The sequence below is a fragment of the Miniopterus natalensis genome, chromosome 12 (genome assembly GCF_054644295.1).
Source record: "Miniopterus natalensis isolate mMinNat1 chromosome 12, mMinNat1.hap1, whole genome shotgun sequence".
In the NCBI taxonomy this organism is placed as follows: Eukaryota; Metazoa; Chordata; class Mammalia; order Chiroptera; family Miniopteridae; genus Miniopterus; species Miniopterus natalensis.
The window spans coordinates 43,794,503-43,821,648 of NC_142092.1; the positions used below are offsets into that span (position 1 = coordinate 43,794,503).

The following is a 27,146-nucleotide window of genomic DNA, read 5'->3' on the forward strand; positions in this document are numbered from 1 at the left end:
CTTGAAAAACAGGCATTCTATTAATTTGGAGGAATCAAAACATTACAAAGAAACCAAACCTATAAGATAGGATAGGGTAGCTCTTTCCAATTACTCAAGAATAGTTAAATAATAATGCATAACATGACACAATGAAGCACTTCAAAGTTAGTAAAATGAAAGGAAATGGCGTATGTATTAACAAAGCATTCAAAATCCTAAGTCCTCAAAAGCAAAACCAAAGTGGTCCTTTCCTCAGAAATTAAGAAATATAAGCAAAAGCAAAATATCAGCAGTGAAACGGGGCTCAGGTAAGACAAAGCTGAATTCCCTGTGAAATGACAGCATTATCAGACTCTATTCTTCGTTTTGCTATCAGCCAAAGGGCAAAGAAAAATGTTTATCATCAAACTTTTTCAAGCAAATCATTACCGAAGATAGCTAGCATCTTTTTCTTACTCACTTGTTGGAGGAAAGTTGGGAGCTGTTGTCTCATTTGTTCTTGAAGCTGAGGATTTCCAGCAAATAGGGGATTATTCAGCATCATCTATGGGGCAAGTGTTCAAACAATTTTAACTGGAAATATCTGAAACAAGTAATGTACCTTGTTTAATAGTCTATCTTCCTCCAGTGCCTAACCTGGCACTTAAAAAGGAGAAAGGTAGAACATGAATAAAAAAGGGAAGATACTGTCCACAAGAGTGATCTCCAAAGAAAAAATAAAAAGGCATCTTCTCTCTCAATGAGAATGGTGATTATGATAATGACATGCAATATCCTAAAAAATAAGAGCAATCATTTTTGTATGCTTTTCTTTGAGCAAGGGTGAGTACCTGCCCTTGAAAGAAAGAAAAATGGGAATAACTGGCATTCATGGAGATACGTATTCTGCTACACTGATGAAATAAACAATACATGAAACTATACTCAGCTTGCTTAGACACCTCTACACACAAGTGGCAAGCACACAGAAAGTCCAAATCTGGAACCACTATATCTACCTGCCTACTACAAGACAGCTAACATTAGGTCCAGAAAAATAACAGCACAAAACAGCAACCACCTTGCCAGAGAAACGGAGCTACTAGGTGAAAATCAGCCCAGGACTAGCACCAACAGATTTCTGGGGCAAGTATTAAGATACTTTAAGACCTGAAAGATGCAAATCCATTTGAGAACACCAAGATTAGCCTCTGGATTTCACTTCACTATCACCAGAGATGAGAAAAGTATCATGTCCCCTAACCTTCAATAGGTATTAGAATTAAAAAGTCAAGGTGAATATTACATGATGCTAGATACCTGAAAATAAAATTACAATACACAATCAGTATAACCAGAAACTAATACATTCTCACAGCTTTGAAAAAGACAAATTTTTATCCATTTTCCTCCAAAGGGAAACATGAACAATGACTTACTGGCAGTCTATTTACTGGCCCAAAGTTGGGGGAACTGATCCTTGCCCTCACGTAGTCAACCATATTTGAAGTAATTATATGTAAATGTTGGAAGTGGAGAGAATTCCTCTCTCCCTCCATTAGTAATCTATTGCTACAAAGTAGATTAGTTAATTTTTTAAATAGGTACCTAGAGCAGGAAAAAGTCCATGTTTTATGGATAAATAGTATTTATTTCAAAGCGACCAATAAATTCACAGTAAATAAAGTAATACCTGCTTGAGATCAACAAACCTGCTTCTTTATTGGCTCCAAATGCTTTTTTATTATAAACATATTAATGAAGTTGTCACAGTTATCTTCCAGAATTCGTGTTATTTGAAAAAGTGTATCACCTTAAACTTACTCTTCCTCAGAAAATTGATAAGGACATGTCTCCTAACTTACCTGTTTATATAATAATACAGTTCTTACACTCAGACTTTTTTGAAATATCTAAACATCAAAATAAGAAGAACTACAAACTTTAATCTGCTAAATAATCACAGTACATTGTAAATGTTTCTAAAATATCTATAATAACAGACATTCATACCTAGCTTTCTTTGTCAACATTTTGCTTTAAAGTAAAAATACAATAGAGCAAAGTGCTCAAGTCACTTCATAAATGTAGAATTGTTAGTAAAAATTGCTGGAATGTGCTTGTTAAAGTTTTAAAGCAAAATGCACATTCAATGTTAATTTTTAGTCAAATATACATTTAAAAACATAAAAACAAGATCACTCTACATATATAATTCCATATTTTTTAAAGTGCAATAATCACAGTAAAGTGTGGCATTTAATACTAATATATCCAGTCTGACAATTTGATTATGAATAAAACAATCTTTTAGTAAATGTACCTACAATATACAAAATTAAGAGTATATAAAAATTCACCCAAAAACATGTTCTCTATTTTCTTTTTTAAAAATATATCTTTTATTGATTTCACAGAGAGGAAGGGAGAGGGAAAGAGACAGCTGAAACATCAATGATGAGAGTCACCGATCAGCCGCCTCCCGCACATCCCCAACTGGGGATCGAGCCCGCAACCCGGGCATGTGCCCTGACCAGGAATTGAACCTCGATCACCTGGATTCTAGGTCGATGCTTAACTGCTGAGCCACGCCTGGCCAGGCTCTATTTTCAATTCCACAAATTTTTTAAGAGGGCAGAAGTTACTGCTAAGGAATACAGCTCCGAGATACCTGCTATATCCTTGAATCAATTAAGAATGTAGACTTTAGGAAATAAAAACCATTGCATTCAACATAATGATGAAAGTGATTATCTTTAAAAGCTTTCAAAGTTTTAGAAATTGAAACAAACTATAAAGGAAACTATTTTAAATTCCTAACACTCTACAGAAGGCATTTAAAAAAAATAGGAAATGTAAACTACAGGTGATTGAGGCTTGTTGCATATTCTCCAAGGTTTTACAGGACCAGTGGTTCTTAACCTAGGGGTACATCAGAATCATCTAGGGAACTTGGGGGTTAAAGGGAAAAAAAGACTCAATGCAGTTATACCAGAATCTCTCTGGATGGGAAGTTCCCAAAGTGATCCTGAATATTCAGCTAAGGTGGATATCCATGAATTTTTTTGTTATGGTCTCTTTAGTAACAAGTTAGGAAAGAATAAATAAAGGACCACTATACAAACTTGGTGGTGAGGGATCCATAATGGAAAGAATGAGAACACCATTCCCACAAATCTCTCTGCCTTTAGTAAACAATTTCAGGCTATTTTATAACAGCCATTTGAAAATGACTCTTACATTTGAAAACTGTGTGATCTAATCCATAAAAGTATTTCAAGTGTACTGACACTGTTCTTAATTACTTTCAAGACGTACATTTCACAAAAGAATATATCTTCAAAAAAGGAAGCAATCCAAAACTTTTGTATTCATTTCCTAAATCAACATATGTACATACAAAGTAAACCTGCACTTCTAGCCAGTGAATGGGAGAGACAAAGCTGCAAAGAAACTGTCCAAACAGGTGGAGATGCAGTTTACCTCCTTTTTCTAGTGTGTTAAGGTAGCACACAACACAAATACGCCAAAAATCACAATTATTTGATTAGGCTATTTCAATTCACATTGCACAGTCCTTTTCAATACAATTACAAACTCACCTGTGCAGCAAGGTCAGGGTTCTGGCTTAGTGACTGCATCATGCTTCTCATATATGGGGCAGACAACATGTTTTGCATAAGTTGTGGGTTTTCAGTTATTTGTTGCAACAAGCTCTGCATTCCTGGGGTGTTGAACATACTAGCTGAAAGTTTGTTTTTTAAAAAAAACATTGTATCAAGAAAAAGATATGTAAGCAAAAGTGAAAGTTTTAAAACTATAGTATACACAGCGCATAACTTTAGCAATTACTGATGAGTACACATATTACTTATCAATTGAATTAATAAAGAATTTTAAAACTAAGATCTCCTTAACTACATGGCCCAACATATACCAAATAAAGGAAAGTTTATGGATTTAAACATTCTGGTAGCATTCACAGTAAAATCATATCTAATGAAAAGGTTAAGTTCTATAGTCAATTTAAGCAAAAACTGGATATGGTCAAAATTATGTATCAGTACTAACAGATGAACATTTGCAAATGATCTTGCCAAGAGGGAACTATGTGAATGCAAAGTAAGCAAAATGTCATCCCTAGAAAAAAATTCCACTTTCACTTGTAAATATGTATGAAAATATATTATACCCAATTATTATATTTTGAATTCCATCATTAAAAAATCTTGCAAAAATTTGTTTTCTCTCATAATGTAGTATTCTTGATTTTGCCTCTTGACCTGCAAAGAGGTCCTAAAGAAAAATTTGTACCCCTGCTTTAAATACAGTATCGTAAAAAGCTGTTAAACTGATTATTTGTTGGCTAGACAAAAGTTGTTACGGTAGAAAACCATGTTATAGTAGAAAAAGCAACTCATTTGTCAGGAAATCTGATTAAATCATTGTTCTTGTAAGACCTTTAAAATGTGAATAAAGCATTTCTCTCAAAAGACTGTTAAAAATCAGGTAGGCAGTAAGTAAAATACAGAACAGGATTTTTTTCTTGACTTAAAAATACTATTTCTTCAGATATTAACTAAATTTACTGTGATGATCATTTTGTAATACACAGATACCGAATCATTATATTGTACACTGGAAACATGTTATGTCAATTATACCTCAATTTTTAAAAACTGTTATTTAATTTTTATAAAAGTTGTTATATCCAGAAATATGTTACCCACTGTATTCTACAAAAGAATATGTACCACTGTGACAACCAATTAGTCTCCCTATTCTGATTTCTTCCCTCAGTAATGAGTTTTTTAAATTCTTTATCCAGCATCTCACCTTTGCACTTTCTCTGCCAAGACACAGGCATCTTTTAAAATATACCCAGTCCCCCTCTCATCTTAAGGAAGTGGCCTCATGCTTTCATTTCTTCTCATTTATATGCCAAGTACTAGGACTAAAGTCATCACTCTGGCTACTGATGTTAGTAGACCTAATCTTATGATGTAAATATCAGAATAGTTGAGAAAAGAACATCCATTTATTGAGTCTAGTCTAAAAAAAATAACCAAAAGTAAATTTCTAACCTCCTCACACACTAGACTCTCCAGCAGCTTTATACAAACACTCATCTTAACCCCACTGTGGAAGATTCTGATCCATGAGGTTAGGGTCTGGGAATCTCATTTTTAACAAACCTGGCAGGTGCTCTGATGCAGTTTGTTTAATGCTGGTCTCAGGACTAGAGTTTGAGAATCTACTGATCTAGAATACACAACCAGACTAAAGTACACAGGTAACTGTATTCCTTATGCACTTTGGTTTTCCTAATACTGAAATGAGACAACTGACCACCTACTTCTCCCAAACCATCTTATGAGAATACTAACACACAAAACTGCCTCTGAAAATCCCCAGTAATTGTCACTACTATAATGCACACAACTAATCATTACATATTTAAAGCTTTCTTTAAAAAACAAACAACTTTACAACATGAAAAGGTAGTTCATAAAAAGCTACTTGTCACACACACACAAAAGCACAAAGAATAACACCATTAAGAAAAGTTTTTGTTATTCAAATAACTGAGGACAACAAAGAACTGAGTTGTTATAAACATACCTCCTACTCCAGGCCCCAAACTTGGTGCAGAACTCTGCCCAGGAGTGCTGCTCGCAGTATTACCACCAGTGCCCCCCACAGCGTTGGTGGTGCCACTAGAAGCTGATGAACTCTGGGAAGCCTGTGGAGCCCATGGATTGGGTAATGGATCTCTATTTTCTGTACGGGAAGGTTGACTACCTTCACCTGAGGATGTATTGCTCACTAAGGAAGCAAATGGATTACCACCGAACTGTAACAGAAAACACAAAAATCGTAAAAAATAAGCTTTTAAGTAAGAGATATTAAAGTTTTTTGAATTTCTGAGTTTTAGAGAGGGAGAGGAAGGAAAAGAGAAACATCAATTTGTTGTTCCACTTATTTATGCATTCACTGGTTTATTCTTGTATGTGCCCTGACTGGGGACTGAACCCACAACCTTGGTGTATCAGAACGCCTCTCTAACCAACTAAGCTACTTAGCCAGGGCCAGATATGAAACTTTTTAATGAAAATCACATTCCCCATATAAAAGTAGCTCTCAATCACACACATATTAGTGTTAAAACAGAAGCTACCCCTTAGCCGGAACCTCGGAGCCAGTGTTTCACCTGTTCTTGTGCAGCATTCAGCATCGGTTCCTGAATATCGGTGTACATGCGCCGTAAAGCATTGTATCCCCCTGGAATGCTTTCCAGGTTACTCAAGGCTCGGTCCTGGTTTCTCATCATTTCCTGCATCATTGCTGGATTCCTGGCAAGTTCCAATGTCTAAGGAGATTTCCATTAAAAAAAAAAGGCACTATAACATACATGAGTTACTTTAGCTATTAACTGCTACAGCTAATTTTATAAAGTTTTCTAATTCTATGAATTATCAATCTTCAATATTTAAATCAGAAAATTATTTTAAAAATAATTCCTATTGGATTTCACCTCATAAAGCAAGCTAATATTCAAATAATTAAAGAAAGAAGCACCTTGTTACAATAAGTGAATGCCCATCTCTTGAACTGAACTCTTTTTGTTTCTTAAATCTGCAGGGTAACTATTTACAAAGATCTTTGAAATATAGTAGAAAATTCAAACAGTTCAAATTAGTGCTTTGTTGAGTTTTACTGAACAAAGATTAGGATTTCCTTTTTTAGCTTAGCCATACATATAGGACAAGCTTTTTAGGCATAAAAAATTGTATAATAAAGTAAATATATTCTAGCTAAATGGACTGAAAGAACATTCCACATACTTGTCTCATAATATCTGGATTATTCAGCATATGACTAATTTCTGGATTTCTCTGAATCAACTGCTGCATTTGTGGATTGGCCATAATTAACTGCCTCATCAGGTCAGGATTTGAAAGCATGCTCTGGACAAAGGGATTCTCCATGATCTGGACCATCATTTCAGGATTGTTCATAAGTTGCCGCTGCATCTGGCTCTGTAGTTCAGAGAAGTTGGTAGAATTCAAACCCAAGCTACTCAAACCTGCAAGTCCTCCAAGGCCACCTAGGATAATAAAGGGGAAAAGACATATAAATAAAAGTCAGAAATTTTACCATTAACAAGACTACGCTACAAAATGAAGATGCAAAAATATTAAGTGAATCAATAAAATAGTCCATTACAGAAAACCATTTAAAAGCAAAAACAGAATTTCTATTAACTTCATAAATACATGTTTAATTTCTAAAATGGAAATTAGCCAAAAATGTATTCACTCTGATATTTAGGTTTAAGTAATAAAGCCATCAAATATATATTTCAAATACAAAAATATAGTCACATGCCACATAACTGACATTTTGGTCAACAACGGACCATATATACGACATTGGTTCCTTAAGATTATAACAAAGCTGAAAAATTCCTATCTCCACCACCCTCTACGGAAGGAGACGAGGCTAGAGTTTAAGCTCTGTAAAAACTCTTGAGCAATGAGATTTAGAGAGCCTCCAGGTAGGTGAAGACATCCAGATACTATTAGAGTGACATGTCCAAAGAGGGCATGGAAGCTCTGCATTCTCCCCCAAACCCATACCTTGCCCTATGCTTCTTTTCCATTTGTCTAATTCTGAGTAGTATTCTTCACGATAAACTGGTCAACATAAGTAAAGTATCTTCCTGAGTTCTGTGAGCTGTTCTAGCAAATTATCAAACCTGAGGAGGGAATTTATAGCCTGCTTGTCAGAAGTGGAGGTGGTCTGGAATTTGGACTATTATCTTAAGTAGGAGCAGTCTTGGGACTCGACCCTTTAACTTGCAGAATGTGACATTAACTCCTGGTAGATAGTATCAGAATTGAAGTATTGGACACCCATGTGGAGTTGGAAAATTGGCTGGTGTCAAAAGAACACCCGAGAATATGCCAGCTAAAGCAAGAAAGAAATGATAAATATGCACTGGGTTATACTTCTAACAATCTCTTTGCAGAAGACCAGTTTAAATTTAGCAATTCATCTATAAACTCTGGATAGAGCAGAGCCGCTGCCAATCAAGGAGAGAAAAAACCAGGACATACAATAAAATGAAATCATGGAGAAAAAAATAGATCAAGAGGATGGTAAGTGCTTATCACCACACATTAACTTTGTAAAATTACATAACCAACCAAATGCATTCATTCCTTCCTTTCTAAGCACTTCCGACATATGGCAGGGACTGTGCTACATGCTGGGAATAAGGTTTGATAAGAAAGACACAAGAACTACCGTGAGAACTCAATCTAATCAGATAAGAAAAACGATTGCAGAGAAGTACTTCAACAGAGTCACAGGGTGTTATGGTATTACCTGCCTGAGTGGGATGGCTGCTTTCCCACAAGAGGACACTTAATAAGTGTGGAGAACGAGTAAGTTGGCAAGAAGAAGTGGAGAGCGCTGGGAGAAGATTTAATACTAGGCAAAACAAACATTATATACAAAAAGTATAGAGATAAATATAATTATTGATGCATCCTTGAAACAGCAAAAAATTCAGTACGACTGGAGTGACAGAGAACAGTGCTCACTAAACATTCATCGTGTAGCCTTGTATTTCTTTTGCAGTTGGGCAGGCCCAAGTGACTAGTTATGGCCAAAGGACGGCAAGAAATGATGGGTGTCACTTCTGGCCAAAGCACAGACTGTCCAGCTTAAGACTCTTTAACTGTGTCTTCTGCAATGTTCCAAGTAGTACAGCTACAAGATGGCAGAATTATGTTAGCTTGAATCCCTGAAGACTGTAGATGGGGCCTCACTGGCCAGTGAAAAACATGAGAGAAAGCTCTGCAGGACGAAATTAAGCTTTGTGGTAATAAGCCACCGAGCTTGGGGTTATCTATTACCACAGGGTAGCCTATCCTGACTAATGTAACTGTTGAGATGTGTAAGAAATAAGGATGGAGCCAGCATGGCTCAGTGGTTGATCGACAACCTATGAACCAAGAGGTCACGGTTCGATTCCCGGTCAGGGCACATACTTGGGTTGTGGGCTCCATCCCCAGTAGGAGGCATGCAGGAGGCAGCTGATCAACAACACTCTCTCATCATTGATGTTTCTATCCCTCTCCCCTTTCCTCTTTCTGAAATCAATGAAAACATTTTTTTTTTTAAAAAGAAAAAAATAAATGAGACCGGAGAGATAGACAAGGGATAAAGTAGAATAATCACTTAAGATGTTCTTATTCTCATGATAATGTGGAAATGACCCAGAGCAAACATTACAGGTTTAAAAAGTTGAGAATCTACATCAAGGAGGTAGCAATAAATGCATGCAATGGGAGAGAGGAGAGGCTATGGCTCAAAGAGATTTGGTGGGAGAGAGGTAGTGGTTTAAGGGGCAAGATGAGTGTTTGCATTTGTATTGTTTTCCTTTGCTTTGTGAGGAGACATATACAAGAGCTAAAGTGCTTAGAGAACATTAGATAATAGCCAAGAGAGTTAAATACAAGGCATGGAGTTAGATATGATGCAGGTTAAGGTACAGATTTGAGAGTCACCAGGATATACAGTTGGAATAATGTCACTCAAGGAAAATAAATAGAGCAAAAGAAAAGCAAAGAGGTCAGAGGTGACCTATCAAGGGAATTTTCAGTAAAGTGATAGGGCCACAAAATAGGGCACAGCAAACTTAGTGAAAGGAAAACACTGACAGAAAAGAGAAAATGCCTTTTTCAAAGGCAGCTGAGAAAGGAAGCATGATAATGGGTGGAAGTAAGATTATGTGGCTTTTACACATGGGATAGGCCTAAAGATGAGAAGAGGCAGCGAAAAGAAAATCTGAATATACAGAGTAAATGGAGTGACTGAGAGAAGGGGGTGGGAATAAAATTAAAAATAAAGGGATCAGGGAGATGTATGGCATCAGACAAATTAACTAAAAGCCTCTCTAGGCTTTCATTTCTTTGCCTATAAAATGAGGGAAGTGGGAAGAGATTTACACCTCAGCAATAGCTTTCATGGGTCTGCACACTAAATAATTTCAACCTAATCTCTCTGGATTGTTCGTGTTAATAATTTTGCCATATAAAACTCATCTGCCTTGCCCTGCCCGCGTGGCTTAGCGGTTGAGCATCAACCTATGATCCAGGAGATCTCGGTTTGATTCCCAGTCAGGGCACATGCCTAGGTTTCGGGCTCAATTCCTAGTAGGGGGTGTGCAGAAGGCAGTCGATCAATGGCTCTCTCTCATCATTGCTGTTTCTCTCTCTCTCTCCCCCTTCCTCTCTCTGAAATCCATAAAGATATATTTTAAAAAACAAAAAAACTCATCTGTCTGAAGCCAGAGAGACACATGAAGCCTAAGACCGTTTTAGAAAAAGCAGCATTTTTTACAAAGCAAATGTGAATTCATGCCATGCCCTGAATGTTTCCAACGTACTTAGCACACAACTAAATCATTAAAAAACTTTTTCTGGAAGGGATAAAAGGTATGATCCTTGATGTATGAAAATTGCACGTTTAAAAAAATTATTTTTTTCAATTACAGTTTACATTCAATATTATTTTGAATTAGTTTTAGGTGTATAACACAGTGGTCAGACAATCATATACTTTACAAAGTGCTCCCCCTGATATTTCCAGTACCCACCTGGCACCATAGATAGTTATTACAATATTATTGACTATATTTCCTATGCTGTACTTTACATCCCCTTAACTATTTTGTAACTATCATTCTATACTTCTCAATCCCTTCACCTTTTTCACCCAATCCCCCAACTTCCCTCCCCTGTACACATCATAAAACCTAAGAACTGAAAGAAGCATTAAGCCATATATCTACTTAGTTTAACTTTTGTTAGTTTCAGAGTATGTTTTCCCCCAACAAAACCTTCCCATTGAACCTCAGTATATAAAACTGATATAAGTGGTTTGGGCTGATACAGGAGATCCATAACCACTGAGCTTGCTCCCAGGCCCTGTCCTTTTTTGTGTGTTCAGACAGAAAATCACTAAAGCGCCCTAGCCAGTTTGGCTCAGTGGTTAGAGCCTTCAGATTGAAGAGTTCTGGGTTCAATTTCAGCCAAGGGCACGTACCTCAGTTGCAGGCTCAATCCCTGGCCCTGTTTGGGCACATGTGGGAGGCAACCAATTGACATGTTTCTCTCTCTCTTTCCAACCCCCCTCCGAAAAGCAATGGAAAAAAATATCCTCTGGTGAGGATTGGAAAAAAAAAAAAAAAGAAAGAAAATCACTAAAGCATTCTGATCTCTTTGTTTTACAAATGAGAAAATCAACAATTAGCTTATCAACAATTACTATCAACAATTAGCTTCTCTTCCTTAGATTCAATTATGTGGCGATCAGGTCAGGTATATATACACTACCTCTTTCATTATTAAAAAGAAGTGTCATGATGCCCTGGCAGGGTAGCTCAGGTGGTTAGAGCATCATCCTGATACTCCAAGGTTTTGGTTCGATCCCCAGTCAGGGCACATATAAGAATCGACCAATGAATGCATAATTAAGTGGAACAACAAATCAATGTTTCTCTCTCTCCCTTCCTCTCTCTAAAATCAGTCAATAAATAAAAACTTTAAATTTTTTTAAAAGTGTCACTTAGCCCGTCCAGGCATGGCTCAGCAGTTAAGCATCGACCTAGGATCCAGGAGATCGGGGTTCGATTCCCGGTCAGGGCACATGCCCGGGTTGCGGGCTTGATCAATGACTCTCTCATCATTGATGTTTCTATCTCTCTCTCTCCCTCTCCTTTCCTCTCTCTGAAATCAATAAAGATATATTTAAAAAAATAATAATAAAATAAAATTTAAAAAGTATCACTTATTGACTATTTAACTAAATGTAAATGTAAGCTAACCAAGTATATCTGTATTTTTCCAACTACTTCCTTAATACCTACAACAATTACAGAAGCTACAGAAGTTTTTGTTTTTGTTGTGTTAAAGTGACTTAATGGTTAATTATGTCATTTTATAAAAACCACCCTAGAAAAAGGGGATTTTTGCCCAATCCCTATAAAAATGACTAAAGACACTTACCTAAACCAAAAGGGTTGCTAGTGGCAGAACCAGATGTGGAGTTACTATTAGGAGCCGTAGATGTGGTAACATTGCTTCCGCTGGTATTTGTTTGCTGGGATGAATGATCCTGAGGCCTAGGAAAGGGAATTAAATCATGCTGTGAACAGTGGGACTATTTTTAAAAGAACATTGAAATTCTGATACCCAGAATAGTTTCCAGACCAACTCAAATTTTCATAAAGTAAATAACCTGAAATAACTAAGTATTAGGAATACATATATAAAGAAACATAGTAACACTGCTGGTGGGAATGCCAGACTGGTGCAGCCACTATGGAAAGCAGTATGAAGTTTCCTCAAAAGATTAACAATTGACCTGCCATTTGACCCAGTGATCCCACTTCTAGGAATATATCCTAAGGAATCTGAAACACCAATCACAAAGAACTTATGCACCTCTATGTTCATAGCAGCACAATTTACAATAGCTAAGATCTGGAAACAGCCCAAGTGCCCATCAGTGGATGAGTGGATAAAAAAAGCTGTGGCACATTTACACCATGGAATACTATGCAGCTGTAAAGAGGAAGGACCTTTTAGCTTTTGGCACAGCATGGAGGGAACTAGAAAGTATTATGCTAAGTGAAATAAGCCAGTCAGAGAAAGACAAGTACCACATGATCTCACTTTTATGTGGAATATAATAAACAAAATAAACTGATGAACAAAGTGGATCCAGAGACACAGAAGCATGGAACAGACTGAGGGATCCAGAGGGAAGGTAGGGAGGGATTAATCAAAGAACTTATACATTTATAAGCATAACCCACAGACACAGACATTGGTATGGGGAAAGCCTGGGGGTGGGATGGATGTGGGGTGGAGGGGATCAGTGGGGATAAAAAGGGGACATCTGTAATATTCTCAACAATAAAGAAACTGAAAAAAAAAGAAACGAAACATAGTAAAACCTTACAAAAACCACACTATACTTCAATTGCCCCTCCTCCTCAAGTATAATATACATAAATATTTCATTACTTTCAATCATATTATGTAAGAGAATAGGTCACCTCACAGAAGAGAATCACACTCATAAAACTCAACTATATAAAAAACTTTTTATCTACTCCCTTCTAAGTTCTTTAGGGTTGGGGGAGGGGCAGTTTTTCCTCAGACTCTTGAAATTGTTAAAAGTAAAAAATAAAGACACTTCACCAAAAGGTTGAAAAATCAACACAAACAATAATTATTACTTAATATTAAACTAAAAAAAAAAAAAAAAGACATTTTATTGGAAATCCCTTCCATCTGATACCAGTTAAGAGTTCTGAATCTCACTCACTGCTTCTTTCATTGATTCTAAGATGCACATTTTTAAATTTTAACATCTTTAAAATCAGGATCTGTCTTACAATTGCTGACGACTGTCATGCCTACACACACATGTTCTATATAACTTCAACTGAGTGACAAAGTACACTGTTGTACCACCATGTTGTATTTACCATATGAAGTGTCTTCAGAAAGATCACACCATTACTTGATACTAAAATGAAGTTACTGCATACAGAAAAGCACAGAAACAGAAATAGAAGGAATGAATTTCGTATCAGTGAGAAACAATTATCTGCTGTTGGGGAAAACCAGAAAAAAAATTTGCAGAATGGGTATCAATGGCTTGAAAGAAATTCCTGGAGAAAATACTGCAGCACTCTTTTAAGAAATGCTGCACCAACTCTATTGAGAGTACAGAGCTTCATCCCATATGGAAAAATATGGACACAGATAACTGAGTTAAAGGGTGACTCAAAAGACAGACTCAATGTAAAGTAGTGACAGGAAGGCTTTAGCCAATTTATTTCATGTATATTTTCTTTGTATGTATGTACAGGAGTGAAATACCATATCCAAGTAAGTCTAAAGAGGCTCTTTCACTAAGTACAAAATAAAAATTCTAAGTGAAAAGAAAATATATCAGCTTAATTGGCAGTATTTTTCTTAGTGATACATAAAAGGTGTCTCTTAAAAATTGATGGTGCCTTAGATTTAATGAAATACAGTTATAAATTTGTGGTTTGCCAAGGAAATGAGTTACCTCTGATCTTTGTTCAAAAATCTCACTCTGGAATTAAAATAATTTAGATATAATGACTCAATATGGCTGAATCTTCTAAAATATCAAATATGTAAGCATTACCGAATTACAGTTTTTTAAAAACATAATGAATTTAATCCACTTAATTCACAACAAAAAGCCCTTTAAAGCTAAGACTTTTATTTCTAAAGCATTTACTGGTGGTTTAAAGCTATATGTCTTCTAAAAACATACCTGTTTTGCGTTTTGATGACAAGGTGAACAGTAAGTCCATCGTGAATTCCATGCTGACTCAAAGTATCTTGATCTTTTAAAATTTTTCCCGCAAATATCAACACAAGTTGGTCAGTATGTGATTTGAACCGTTTAGAGATTTCTTCCTTGAACTAATAAATAAGATAAAATATGTATTACAGGTATTTGCATAGCATCATCTTGTCTAGTTTCTAGACGAAATACCTCAAAAAGTCCCCTTCTACAGATACTGCAACAATTCAAACAATATAAAAATGCATCTTTTCAGTATCTTGACCTTAGTGGGGAAATAAGTATTACCACTGCACTCATCTTAATGCACAGGTTTTATTATAGGTATACATATTCTATATTCAATCTTTCGCTAAGGCATAACAATTCATTTCTTTGTAATATCCTTCTTTTTATATCAGTGGCGCTAAATGGAGTTCAAGGCACACATAGCTCTTACCAACTTTACAATAAGCTATTCCTCAGATTTCTAACTACAGTCCTACTCCTTTCTAGTTGTGTATGTACATACACTAGAAAGTGTATATACTGGAAAGGAGTATACTGGTACCAATATAAAGTATACAGTTGAATATATATTTATTGCCTGTTATACTTTCCTCCTTACCTCTTTCATTCAACATTAACAAGCAGTAGTATGCAAATACAAAAATATAAAGGAAAAACTTTCCCTGAAGGAGAGCAGTTCAAGGAAAGAGGCAGTCAAGTAAACCACAAAGTACAGAGGAAGCACAAAGGGCAGTTAGAGAAAGCTTCCCAGTGAGAAATAAGATAAGGTAGTAGCCAGGAAAACCTGAAGAAAAGTTTCAGAGACTAACATGCTAAACCAGACAAGAGAAAAGAACATCATACTAGAAAGAAAAGCTTACTTATTCTATGCTAGATAGGTGTTTGTCTCAAACCTTTATAAAAAATCGCCTGTATGCTTAGGGCTTACTCCACTGTCCAAATCAGGAAACCTGAGGGTGGGCCAAGGAATCTACATTAATAGACTACTTTAGGGAACCAGTCCTAATTCAGGGACGTATCACATCTTAAACCATTCTACCTCATGCCCTACAGAAAGCAGGTCCCCACAGATAATGGAACTATCACCAAGAGGGTGTTTTGAAATACAAGAGAATATTTTTGGTTGTCACTGTAACTGGAAAGACACATTATATGATATGTGAGATTTTATAAAATCTTGGGGTGGAGGAGGGGAAGGGTAGAGGGATATAAACAAAACAAGACAGGCCATATATCATTGTTGAAAATGAGAGGTGTGTGCCTGGCCAGCGTGGCTCAGCGGCTGAGCACCAACCTAGGATTCAGGAGATCTTGGTTCCTGGTCAGGGCACATGCCCGGGTTGCCGGCTCAATCCCCAGTGGGGGAAGTGCAGGAGGCAGCCAATCAATGACTCTCATCATTGATGTTTCTCTCTCTCTCTCCCTTTCTCTCTCTGAAATCAATAAAGACATATTAAAAAAGAAAAAAAGAAGAAAATGAGAAGTGCATCCAAGTTCACCATAGTTTATCTTTGTGTATGAATAAAATTTTCCATAATCAAATTACAACACTCAATGTAAGCAAATAGTGTCTTTTTAAAATCATATAGATGATGCAAAATTATACTGCAGTGAATATTTTGGAGATTTTCCAACTGAATTTTTCTTCATTTACCTGAAATTATAATATATAACCCTTTTATCTAAGATAATCAATTGCCAAGTAACTAAATAAAAATCTTTGTAGGACACTATTTGCATAATATTCTATATAGAGATAGGTCAATCCGTAATTTAACCATTCTCCTACTATCAGACATCTCATTTCTCCCTTTGGTAGCTATTAGAAATAACAATGTAATGAGCAGCAGAACACATGGTTTTACAAAAACTGAATGAGAACGTGCATAAAATGCAAGCATTGGGTGCACAGGTGGTGGTCAATAAACAGTAGCTCCTACTAAGCCAGCTCTCTGTGAGGCAGATGGTTTTTAATCCTATTTCGGATACAGAAACAAAGGTTCCATATGTCCCTCTCCTCTCGTAGTGACACAAGTAATAAAATACTGGTAGCCCAGCCGGGCATGGCTCAGCAGTTGAGCGTCAACCTAGGATCCAGGCAATCGGGGTTCGATTCCTGGTCAGGGCACATGCCCGGGTTGTGGGCTCAATCTCCAGTCGGGGGCGTGCAGGAGACAGCCAATCAATGACTCTCTCATCATTGATGTTTCTCTCTCTCTCTCCCCCCTCTCCTTTCCTCTATCTGAAATCAATAAAGATATATTTAAAAAAAATAAAATACTGGTAGGATTCAAATCTAGGTAGATTTCAAGGACCAATGTATCCAGATTAACTATATCCTAATACCTATGTAAAATGAGGGTAATCTAGATTTGTGTTTCTTAACATTAAACTAAGAAATCCTTTTCAGAATCCTTGGTATCACTCATGTCATTCCAAAGTAAGTGACTTAATTATCTAACATACAGCTAGGTAGCATTTTAGCATATTTTAAAATTTGAAGGTAAAATGCTAGATTGAATACACACATCTACTCATACCGTTTCAAATCCCCACTAAAACAATAAAAGATTTAATAGCTTTATGGTGATATAACTTACATACCATACAACTTTGCCCATTTAGTGTATACAATTCAATGCTTTTTAGTATATGAATGAATGTGTACAACCATCAGGTACCATAATCAATTTTAGAAAATTTTCATCTTCTCAGAAAGAAACCAGTACCTTTTAGCTATCACCTCTTTTCCCCACTCCAAGCCATAAGATACTACTTATCTACTTTGTTTCGTGGTTTGCCTATTCTGGACATTTCACATAATTGCATATGATAGCCTTTGTGACTGGCTTCTTTCACTTAGTGTATTTTTAAGGTTCATCCATACTGTAGTATGTATCAATACCATTCCTTTTTATGGCTAAATAATATTCTACTGTATGGATATACATAATTTTGTTGATGCAGTCATCAGCTGATGTACATTTGGGTTTTCCACACCTTTGGGCTATTATGAATAATGTTGCTATAAACATTCATGTAAAAGTTTTTGTGTGGACAAATGGTTTCATTTCTTTTGGGTATATACATAGATGTGGAATTACTGGGCCACACAGTAACTCTTGGTTTAACCATTTCGAGAACCACCAGAGTGTTACCCTAAGTGTCTTACCATTATACATTCCCACCAGCAGTGTATAAGGGTTCCAAACTCTCCACATCCTCACCAATACTTATTATCATCTGACTTTTTTATTACAGACATCCAAGTGGGTGGGAAATGGTTTTAATTTGCAGTCCCTTGATAGTTAATGATGTTGAGTATTTTTTTTTGGTTACTCTTCACCAGACGATATTTTTCCATTGCTTTTCAGAGAGTGGAAGGCAGGGAGGGAGGGGCAGAGAGAGAGAGAGGAACACTGATGTGACTGGTTGCCTCCCAAGCACACACCCAACAATGTTGCCAGTGAGGCTCAGTGGAGTAAAAGCACCTTTCACAAAGTCAAATCTCTCAAATTCCAAGGTTCACACTCTCTCCAAAATACAGAACCATATTTCAATATACTTAATTATGCCAAAACACGTTTTCCCTTTTTCTCAAAATGTTAATAAAAACATGTATACACACAAACAAATAATAAACAGTGGAAGAAGTTAGTCTTACATATGTCGATATGGAAAGACCACAAAGAAACAAGGAAAAAGAATAAGGCCAAGAAAGGTGTGAGTTAATAATCCCATCAGCTTAATAGGAATAAACAGCAAATTATATATGGGAATACAGATAAACACTTTTCTGGAATCACCAAACTACACACACACACACGCACACGCACACACACACACGTATATAAATTTAGATTAACTTTGAGTGGGTACACTTTTTATTTTTAAATATACCTTTATTGTTGAAAGTATTACAGATGTCCCCATTTTTCCCCCAATGACCCCTCGCACCCCCCCCAGTGGACACCCTTTTATTTTATTTTTTAAATATATCTTTATTGATTTCAGAGAGAGGAAAGGAGAGGGAGAGAGAGAGAAACATGAATGATGAGAGTCACTGATCGGCTGCCTCCTGTGAGCTCCCAACTAGGGATTGAGCCCGCAACCCAGGCATGTGCCCTGATCAGGAATCAACCCTCGACCTCCTGGATCCTAGGTCGATGCTCAACTGCTGAGCCACGCCTGGTGGGGCGGCACCCTTTTTATTTCAGTTTTCTACATCATTCAAATTGTCTAATTTTAAAGTAATTACATGCATAATGTATTTAATTTTTGCATTCTGTATTTTTAAAAACTAGTAACAGCCATTGGAGAAAGCTTTAAAGGCTAAAAAATATTTAACAAAAACCATCACACCCAAGTCTAGAAATCTGTATAGCAGCTGCTTAACCAATAAACCAAGCACTCTATGCTGTCATATTTACAAGATGTCAAACTAAGTGGAAAAAACAAAGTTCAGATCTTCAAGTAATGAAAATGTTTGGCAAAATAGAGGCACACAGATGTATATGTTATTCATACATATAATGAATGGAATGTTTTGTATGCTAACCCAGTAATTTTTGCACCAAACAGCAGATTTACAGATATCAACTTCAGTCTCTAAAAAAATCTCCCAATACTAATTTAGTGGGATTTTCTTTTTTCATGGTGTGTTCCTGAACATTTAATTACACTAAGAGTAAACATCACATTTTTCTCAGTAAATCACAATGCTGAAGTAGTCCCAAGTAAGTACAAAATATTGTAAATAATCTTTAAAACACTATTTGTTCATTCACTCAATAAATACTTATATTACTCAGTATGTGCCAAGCACAATGCTAGGCACCATGGGATTAGGAGATAAACAAAACAGCCTCTACCTTTGTAAATTCTTACAGTATGTGATGGTAATGATAAAGTCCATATAAGCACAAAGTGATATGAGATTATAATTATTGATTTAATTTAGAAGGTGACTCCAATCACCTTCTAATGAACTAACATTTAAATAAAAGCCAACCAGAGAAAAGTCAAGACAGCTCAGTGCAGTCAGTTAAGTGTGGGCTCCAAAGTTAGACACTGGATTTGAATCTAGGCTCCACTATTTAACAGGTGTATAAACTTGATAATATTATTAATCTGAATCCGTTTCTCCATTTAAAAAAAGGGATAATAGTACTTTCATCATAAAGTTGTAAAACTTTAAAAAAATGCATCATGCCTTGAGGAAGCCTGGAATAGATACTAGCTATTATGTTACTGTAATTAGCAGCCTTTCAAGGGCCCAGATGGGAAAAGAGCTAGTGAGTAATATTTGGGGGAAAACACATACAAATGGCTGAAATGAACAAAGGGGGAGAGGTAAGTAGGGAGCAAAACATTGTCTATTAACTGCGATCTAATTCAGCAGTCTAGGCACATGTGGCTACTGAGCACTTTAAATGTGGTTAGTCCAAATTATGATGTGCTGTAAGTGTAAAATACACCCTAGATTTTGAAGACTTAGTATGAAAAAAAGTCTAATATCTCAGTTTTTATATCAATTACACATTGAAGTGATTACTGGATTAAATAAAACATATTAAAATTATAGTAGCCAAAGGGTAGAAGCAGCCCAAGTGACCACCAATGGATAAATAGGTAAACAAAATGGGGTATATACATATAATGAAATTATTATTCAGCCTTAAAAAAGAAGGAAATTCTGACACATTACAACATAAATGAATCTTGAGGACATAATAAGTAAAATAAGCCTGTCACCAAAGGACAAATACTCCCCCCCCCCCTTTAAATATATTATTGATTTCAGAGAGAGGAAGGGAGAGGGAGAGAGATACAGAAACATCAGTGATGAGACAGTCATTGATCAGCTGCCTCCTGCACGCTCCCTGCTGGAGATCAAGCCCACAACCCGGGCATGTGCCCTGACCAGGAATCGAACCTCAATCTCCTGGATCACAGGTTGATGATCAACCACTGAGCAACACCAGCTGGACAGGACAAATACTTTTGATTCTACTTTTATGAGATACCTAGAATAGTCAATTTCATAGAGACAGAAAGTAAGAATGGTTGCTGCAGGGAGATGGTAGCGGGACGGGTTATTGTTTAATAGCTACAGGGTTTCAGTTCTGCAAGATGAAAAAAATTCTGAAGATGAATAGTGGTGATGGTTACACAACAATGTGAGTGTATTTAAGGCCATTAAACTGTACACTTAAAAATGATTAAGATGATAAATTTTATGTTATATGTATCTTACCACAAAAAAAATTTTATTTCACTTTTTAATTCTTTAAGCGGCTATGAGCACATTGCAATTACATATGTAGCTTGCATTTCTACTGGATAACACTGTAATTATTTAAGCCTTAGTAAAAATTTCCCAATGAGAAGGGTTTTGAGAAACAGTGTGACAAGTTCTAGAACAGTAAGCCCTACTGCCCTAAGGCAGAGGTCAGCAAATTTTCTGTAAAGGGCTAGACAGTAAATACCTTCGGCTATAGAGCCATATAGTCTGTTCTGAAAGCAGCGATAAGTAATACAGAAATGCATAGGCATGGCAGATTTGTCCCACTATGGTTTGCTGACCCCTGCCGTGAGGCACCCACTGTAAGTAATGGTTCCTACTAGCTCACAGTGCTAAATTTTCAAGAATTTTGTGAGTCAGTTTAGTATTCGTAGCTTAAAATCTGCCAAGGTAAGAGCACTTACATCATGGAAATCAGCAAACACTACAAATCGGAACATTTACCAGCACAACATACTGGCTACATACATGCAAAGAATTAACTTCTCTCTTAAGCACTTAAATTATATGAGCTGTGAACCGTCTTTGAGAAAAATGGATAATCATTCAAATCATTTTCTGTGTTCTGTGACTCAGGTGAAGATCCCCAGCTAAGAAAGGCTGTTCTAGAAGAATTGTGTTTCAGTAAACAGAAGAAAGAGTGAATGTCCTCAGGCAGTCAAGAGTTCTGCTTGAAGAGTGGTAAATTAAGGAAAGAGCTGTTTAAAAGTAAACTGAGAGAGGAGGGCAGGAACTGGGTTATGTATATACTGCACTCAGCAAAATCTCAAAAATTGGTAGTTATTATTAAATACATACTTGTTAATAAATATTTATTGAGCCCATGCCATGTACTAGGCTCTGGTAACAATGGTGAACAATCACAGATTCTCTCTAGCAGAAAAACAATCAATCAAATAGCCCCATAAATACAGAACTTAAATTGTGATGATTTATAACCAAAAACAGGGTGCTGTCAGAAAATACAACAGGGGAATCCCAATCTAGTTTGGACAACCGTGAAATAGTTCTTTGAGAAAGTGACCTCTGCACTGAGATTTAAGGGGTAAATGAAATGGGCAAAGAGTGGGAGGAGATGGAGGTAGCCAGTACAAACTGCACAAAAGTCCTCAGGCAGAAAAAAAAAATGTAGCAACAGGTCAAGGAACTAAAAAGTCAGTATGGCAAAAGCCAAGTAACCAAGGGAAAAAGAAGGCATCAGAATGGAGAGGTAGCCAGGAACCATACCACACAGGGCCTCACAGAAGCTTTAAGTAGTCTAAGACCGATGGGGAACCATTAATTTTACCTAGAGGGTAACATGATCAGATTAACGTTTTTCAGAGACTGATCTAGGAATGAACGGGGGGGGGGGGGGGGGGGGGGAACGACGACACAGAAAAGCGGGGAGACTGACCAGTAGGCTACTCTAGTTCTGAGGCAAGAGGAAATGGCCACTGAGTGGAGTTCAATCCTCAATCTTTTAAGTACGTACTTAATCTATTCAATACTCCACTGCAGGACACCACTCTTACAAATTCGAACCCCAAAGAATTTTTCTTTATGTAAGTTATAGTTATTGATATAGCTATGACTACACTTTTCCAATGTAAAGAGTATCAGTTTTAAATTTTTGCAAATCACTTTAGTCTTGTAATGGAAAACTGGATTCACACCTGTTACAATACCCCATATCTTACAGCTCCTGGAAAAGTGTGCTGTTCACTCTTGAAAATCACAAATAAGAGCTGAGCCCAGTGGGAGTGGCTCAGCGGTTGAGCGTCGACCTAGGATCCAGGAGATCGGGGTTCGATTCCCGATCAGGGCACATGCCCGGGTTGTGGGCTGCAGCCAATCAATGACTCTCTCATCATTGATGTTTCTATTTCTCTCTCTCCCTCTTCCTTCCTCTCTGTGAAATCAATAAAGATGTATTTCAAAATAAAACAAATAACAGCTGAGAATTATTATGAAACGTTTTAATCTCATGGTCCTCCTAAAAGGGTCTTGGGCACCCCAAACCACCCTGAGAACTGCTGCTTAAGTAACAGAAAGCCAAGTAATCACAATGAGATACCACTTCACAGCAACCAGGAAGGCTATAATCAAAGACAGAAAATAACAAGTGTTGTGGACAATGTGGAGTAATTGGAATTCTCATGCACTACTGGTGGGACTGTAACAGTACAGCCGCTTTGGAAAATAGTTTGGCAATTCCTCAAAGAGTTAAACATAGAGCTACCACCTGACCCAGTAATTCTACTCATAGGTATACACCCACAAAATATGAAAATGTATGTCCACACAAAAACTTGTATGAATATTCACAGAGGCATTATTTTTAATGGTCAAAAAGTAGAAACAACCCAAATATCTGTCCATCAATTTGATGAATGGAGAAATAAAATGTGATGTACAGTATATCCATACAATGGAATATTATTCAGCAATAAAAAGAAAGCACTGATACATGTCACAACATGGATGAGCCTTAAAAAACATTATGCTATGTATAAGCAGCCAATCACAAGTTTTCAAAATCTGATGTGTATTTTACACTTGCAGCACATTTTAAATCATTTCAATCATATTTTAAATGTTCAAAAGTCAGAGGTAGCTGGTGGTATCAAAGAGGACAGTGTAGCCCTACACCCACACTATAATGTTAAATAATGTTTGTGATAATGACTCTAAGGCACTGCAATTTCCCCTATCAGGAAAGGCTCAATTCTATTCAATATAGTATTTATATTATTGTATGTTGTTAAGTACATTAATATTCTTCTAAAAGTTTCAAGTGATGAAGATGATTTCTAAAACTAGAATACATGTTGCCTTAGCATTTCAGTTAATTATATTTCAAATTTTACACTATAATCCAGAGGGCTACAAAAATCCAAGGACAAACTAATCAGAAGTTACATGGGAGCTCCTTTTCACTCTCTGCACTAATTTTAATCACACACACACCATTCTTATTTTACAACTGACACCAGAGGCTTAACAATTTCATTCAATCACTCAGAACATACTCATATAAAGAAATACTACTTCAGTATAATGTATTAAGAGAATTCACATTATATAGAAACAATTATTGATGATTTTAAATTGTAGAAAATGAGATTTGCCTGAAATCCTAAGCTTTCAATATTATCCTTTTGAAGGGTAACTCTTCACCTCCAACATTACCTAAGAATTCTCAGAACCAAATATTTTCCAATTTTTTTACTGAACATTTTTATGGGAATCTTAATGTCATTAAATACATTTTTAAAATAAATTTTAATCTGTAGCAAATAATTTAAAGCTATCAAAACCATTTAAGGAAAGTAATTACAAAGTGACAAGTTTTTTGTTGTGCTTCAAGTAGAATTTTACAAGTCATCTGAAATTGCTTTTCTTATTCTTTCCTATTTTCCTCTATGTGCTTCCCTTAACAGAGCCCACAGATAGTTCAACTTGTCTTCACATTCTTGGTGCAGTGTTGAGCTTCATTTTTATCACGTTTTCTGCTCCAACAGAAAGCATTTATCAAAATAAAAATTCAACTGCCATCAGAAAAAATTGCTTCAGAAAGGCCTTAATTTTATCTATTAACACTTTATTTTGGTTACAGAGGAGTAAAATTAAAACTTCCACAGAATTTTAAAATTCTAATTTCACCATCACAAAAAGTAAAAAAAAAAAAATCCTCACAGATATATCATAAACTGATCTAAATCAAATTTTCAATTTATAGAATATTGAATCTTTCTAATCTTTTACAGTAAAATACTCAAAGCAAGTGGAATGATGGAGACCTGAACCAGGAGTCCTAGGGAGAAAAAGATCTAAGGACTTCAAAAATTAATGTGACTACACACCCAATATAACAGCTAAAACAAAAAAAACTGACACTATCAAATATTAGCAGGGATGTGGAGCAACAGGAACTTCCATGCACTGTCGTGTAGGATAGTAAAACAGTACAAACATGGTTTCTACCACATGATCCAATCGTTCCACCTCTAAGTATTTAACATGAGAAATAAAAGCATTTGTCAAAGAAAGATTTGTACAAGAATGTCCATAGCAAATAACTGAAAACAGCCCAGGTGACTGACCACAACAGGAGAACAAATTATGGTATATTTATACAATGGAAAACAACACAGCAGTAAAAGTGGAACTACACAAGAATGAATCTCGAAAACTGCTGAGTAAAAAAAAGCCTTACCCAATGACACTTATGAGACATTCTAGAAAAAGCAAAACTAAACCACGGTGAAGGAAAATAAAAAAAGTGGTTGATGGAGGGGAGAGTGGCAGAACTGGGAAAGGGTAAGAGATAACTTTCTAGTCAATTATAAAGTTCTACATCTAGATAAAGCTTTAGATTACACAGTTTTGTGGAAACTCATAGAATGGCGACCATGTGAATTTCAGTGCATGTCAAACCTAAAAAGAAAAAAGTTAAAAAAAAAAAAAAATGAATTCAGGTTAATGATATGCACATTGCTGGTGCTTAAGGGGAACATGCACTAATATTGAAATGCATCCAAAAAATAAAATGGACTGATAATTTGTGTGATACAGCAAATATAGCAAAACACTAATTGTAGGTAACAGACATATGGAGACATATGGCAGTTCATTTTCCAATTCTTTCAACTTTCCTGTATGTTGGAAAATAGAAAAATGTTAAGGAAATTTTTCACAGCAAAATTGAGACCAAAATATACCGTGATTCAGTAGGTGGTAAAATTTTCTCTCACTTGATGCTACACACTCTACTTAAAACTTCACAAAACTCACCACCTTTTAGAACTATACACACCCATACCCCCAATCATTTACAGTGCCTGGGTAAAAATATGTACATTTCAGGAACTGTTGTTTCCTCATAAACTGTCCACAATGTTTGAGATCCCCAGAGATCAATGCAATAATTATGGAAAAATATTCTGGGATGTAATTAACTGTAAAATTTATATTCCTAAACAGATTTTAAGTTGTAAATTATTTGGTGGTATTCTCCATTAACTCCAATTTTGTTCTTCTATTAGGCTAGAACCGTTAATATCTGAATAATGCAGCTATCATCCCTCTAAAATCTAACAAAAACTTACCCAATGACTGGCATCTAAGGAGTGATAAATAGATTAAAAAGAAAACAGCAAGTCATTAACGAAAGTCATCCAGCTTTCTCCGTAAGCCGAATACTATTTACTTAAGATGCAGCTGAAAGCAATTTCTACGTTATAGTTCTTTTTTAAAAATAAAGATCGGGAAAGATTTCAGCAATCAAAACGCAGAGCTAAATGTGCACGTGCTCCTCCCAGCAAAAACCACCCTAACCCTCAAGCAGGTAAAACAATGAGCACCCCCTTTTTTTTTTATTCTTGAGACAAAACCGCGGACTGGGCTAAAGCGAACTCTCGCCCCAGCCCAGCCTCTACCCCGCCCGGAGCCAGACGGTGGGTCCCTTTCCTTTGTGCGGAGCAGCAGGGAGGCGGCTGGGGGCGGGGAGCTGGGGGCGGAGGCTGGGGGTCCGTGGAGGCCGAAGCGGGAGCAAGGCGCGGAGGACAGAGGTGTCGGCGCGTCCCACAAACAGGCCGCGCGGCACCGCCACAAACCTCTGCGGTGTCCCAAGAAGCAAACCCACGAACTTGGGTGTGATCTAATTAGGGATGAGCCCTGAGACTGGCCGGGAGCACCTCGGGGAAGACCCCTCCCGGCCTTTGCAAAGCCACCTCCTCCCGCGGTGGGCAGAGGTCCTGCCGCCACCCCCGCCCCGTACCGAGCCGAGGGAGGTCCTCACCTGCTGGACAGAGCTATCCTCGGGCACAGCGAACTCCTCCTTCTCTTTCGGGGTCTTCACAGTGACTTTCATGATCTTGGGCTCCGTAGAAGCAGCGGCTGCGGGGGCGCCAGTACCTTCGGCTCCGGCGGCGCTGTCCTGGGAGCTCGGAGGGCCACCGCTTTCACCACTATCGGCCATGGCGGCGGCGGTGACTCAGGAGGGAGCAAGCGAGCGAGGCGAAGCCAGCAGACGCCAGAGCCGGCTGGCCCGGACAACGGAGAATGCAGGACGCGCCGCTTCTGTGGCAACCGGCGCAGGGCCGCCCTAGCGGGCAAGGGTCCGCGGAGCTGGACGTGGGCTCCGGCGCAGGCCCGGGTCGGGCGCTCCGCAGCCGCCGTATGTTCAGACACCGCTCGGTCGCAGCGACATCCGCAGCCGCCGCCGCTTCCTCCTCCCCACCCCCTCCCCCACGTTCCTCCGCCAGCGCCGCGCGAGGCACGCCGGGTAACGCGGCTGGCGGCGTCAGAGAGTCTTGCCCGACCGGCTCGGCTTCGAGCTCTTGCGGCTTGGCTTCCCCTCTCCCGTTCCATGGGTCAGCGTTTAGGCACAGCCAAAGTGAAAGACTAAAAGTACAGCGGGGCGGGAGAGGTCAGTTCATTTTCTTTTCACTGCTTTCACCAA

At 37.4% G+C, this 27,146-nt stretch overlaps 1 protein-coding gene across 2 annotated transcripts in view; it reads right to left on the reverse strand.

Moving 5' to 3' along the window:
* UBQLN1 (ubiquilin 1) overlaps positions 1-26,927 on the reverse strand; it is a 31,753-nt gene extending 4,826 nt beyond the window's left edge. Inside the window, exons 1-8 of one of the 2 annotated variants that reach the window (XM_016222912.2) lie at positions 26,484-26,927; positions 14,356-14,507; positions 12,042-12,157; positions 6,807-7,069; positions 6,173-6,331; positions 5,584-5,815; positions 3,564-3,706; positions 443-526 (exon numbers count right to left, since the gene is read on the reverse strand). In XM_016222912.2, coding sequence (XP_016078398.1) covers positions 443-526; positions 3,564-3,706; positions 5,584-5,815; positions 6,173-6,331; positions 6,807-7,069; positions 12,042-12,157; positions 14,356-14,507; positions 26,484-26,663 — 1,329 coding nt within the window. In that variant the 5' untranslated portion in view covers positions 26,664-26,927. The remainder of the gene's footprint in view (positions 1-442; positions 527-3,563; positions 3,707-5,583; positions 5,816-6,172; positions 6,332-6,806; positions 7,070-12,041; positions 12,158-14,355; positions 14,508-26,483) is intronic. The other variant, XM_016222913.2, reaches the window with a different exon arrangement.
* Between the last annotated feature and the right edge of the window lie 219 nt (positions 26,928-27,146).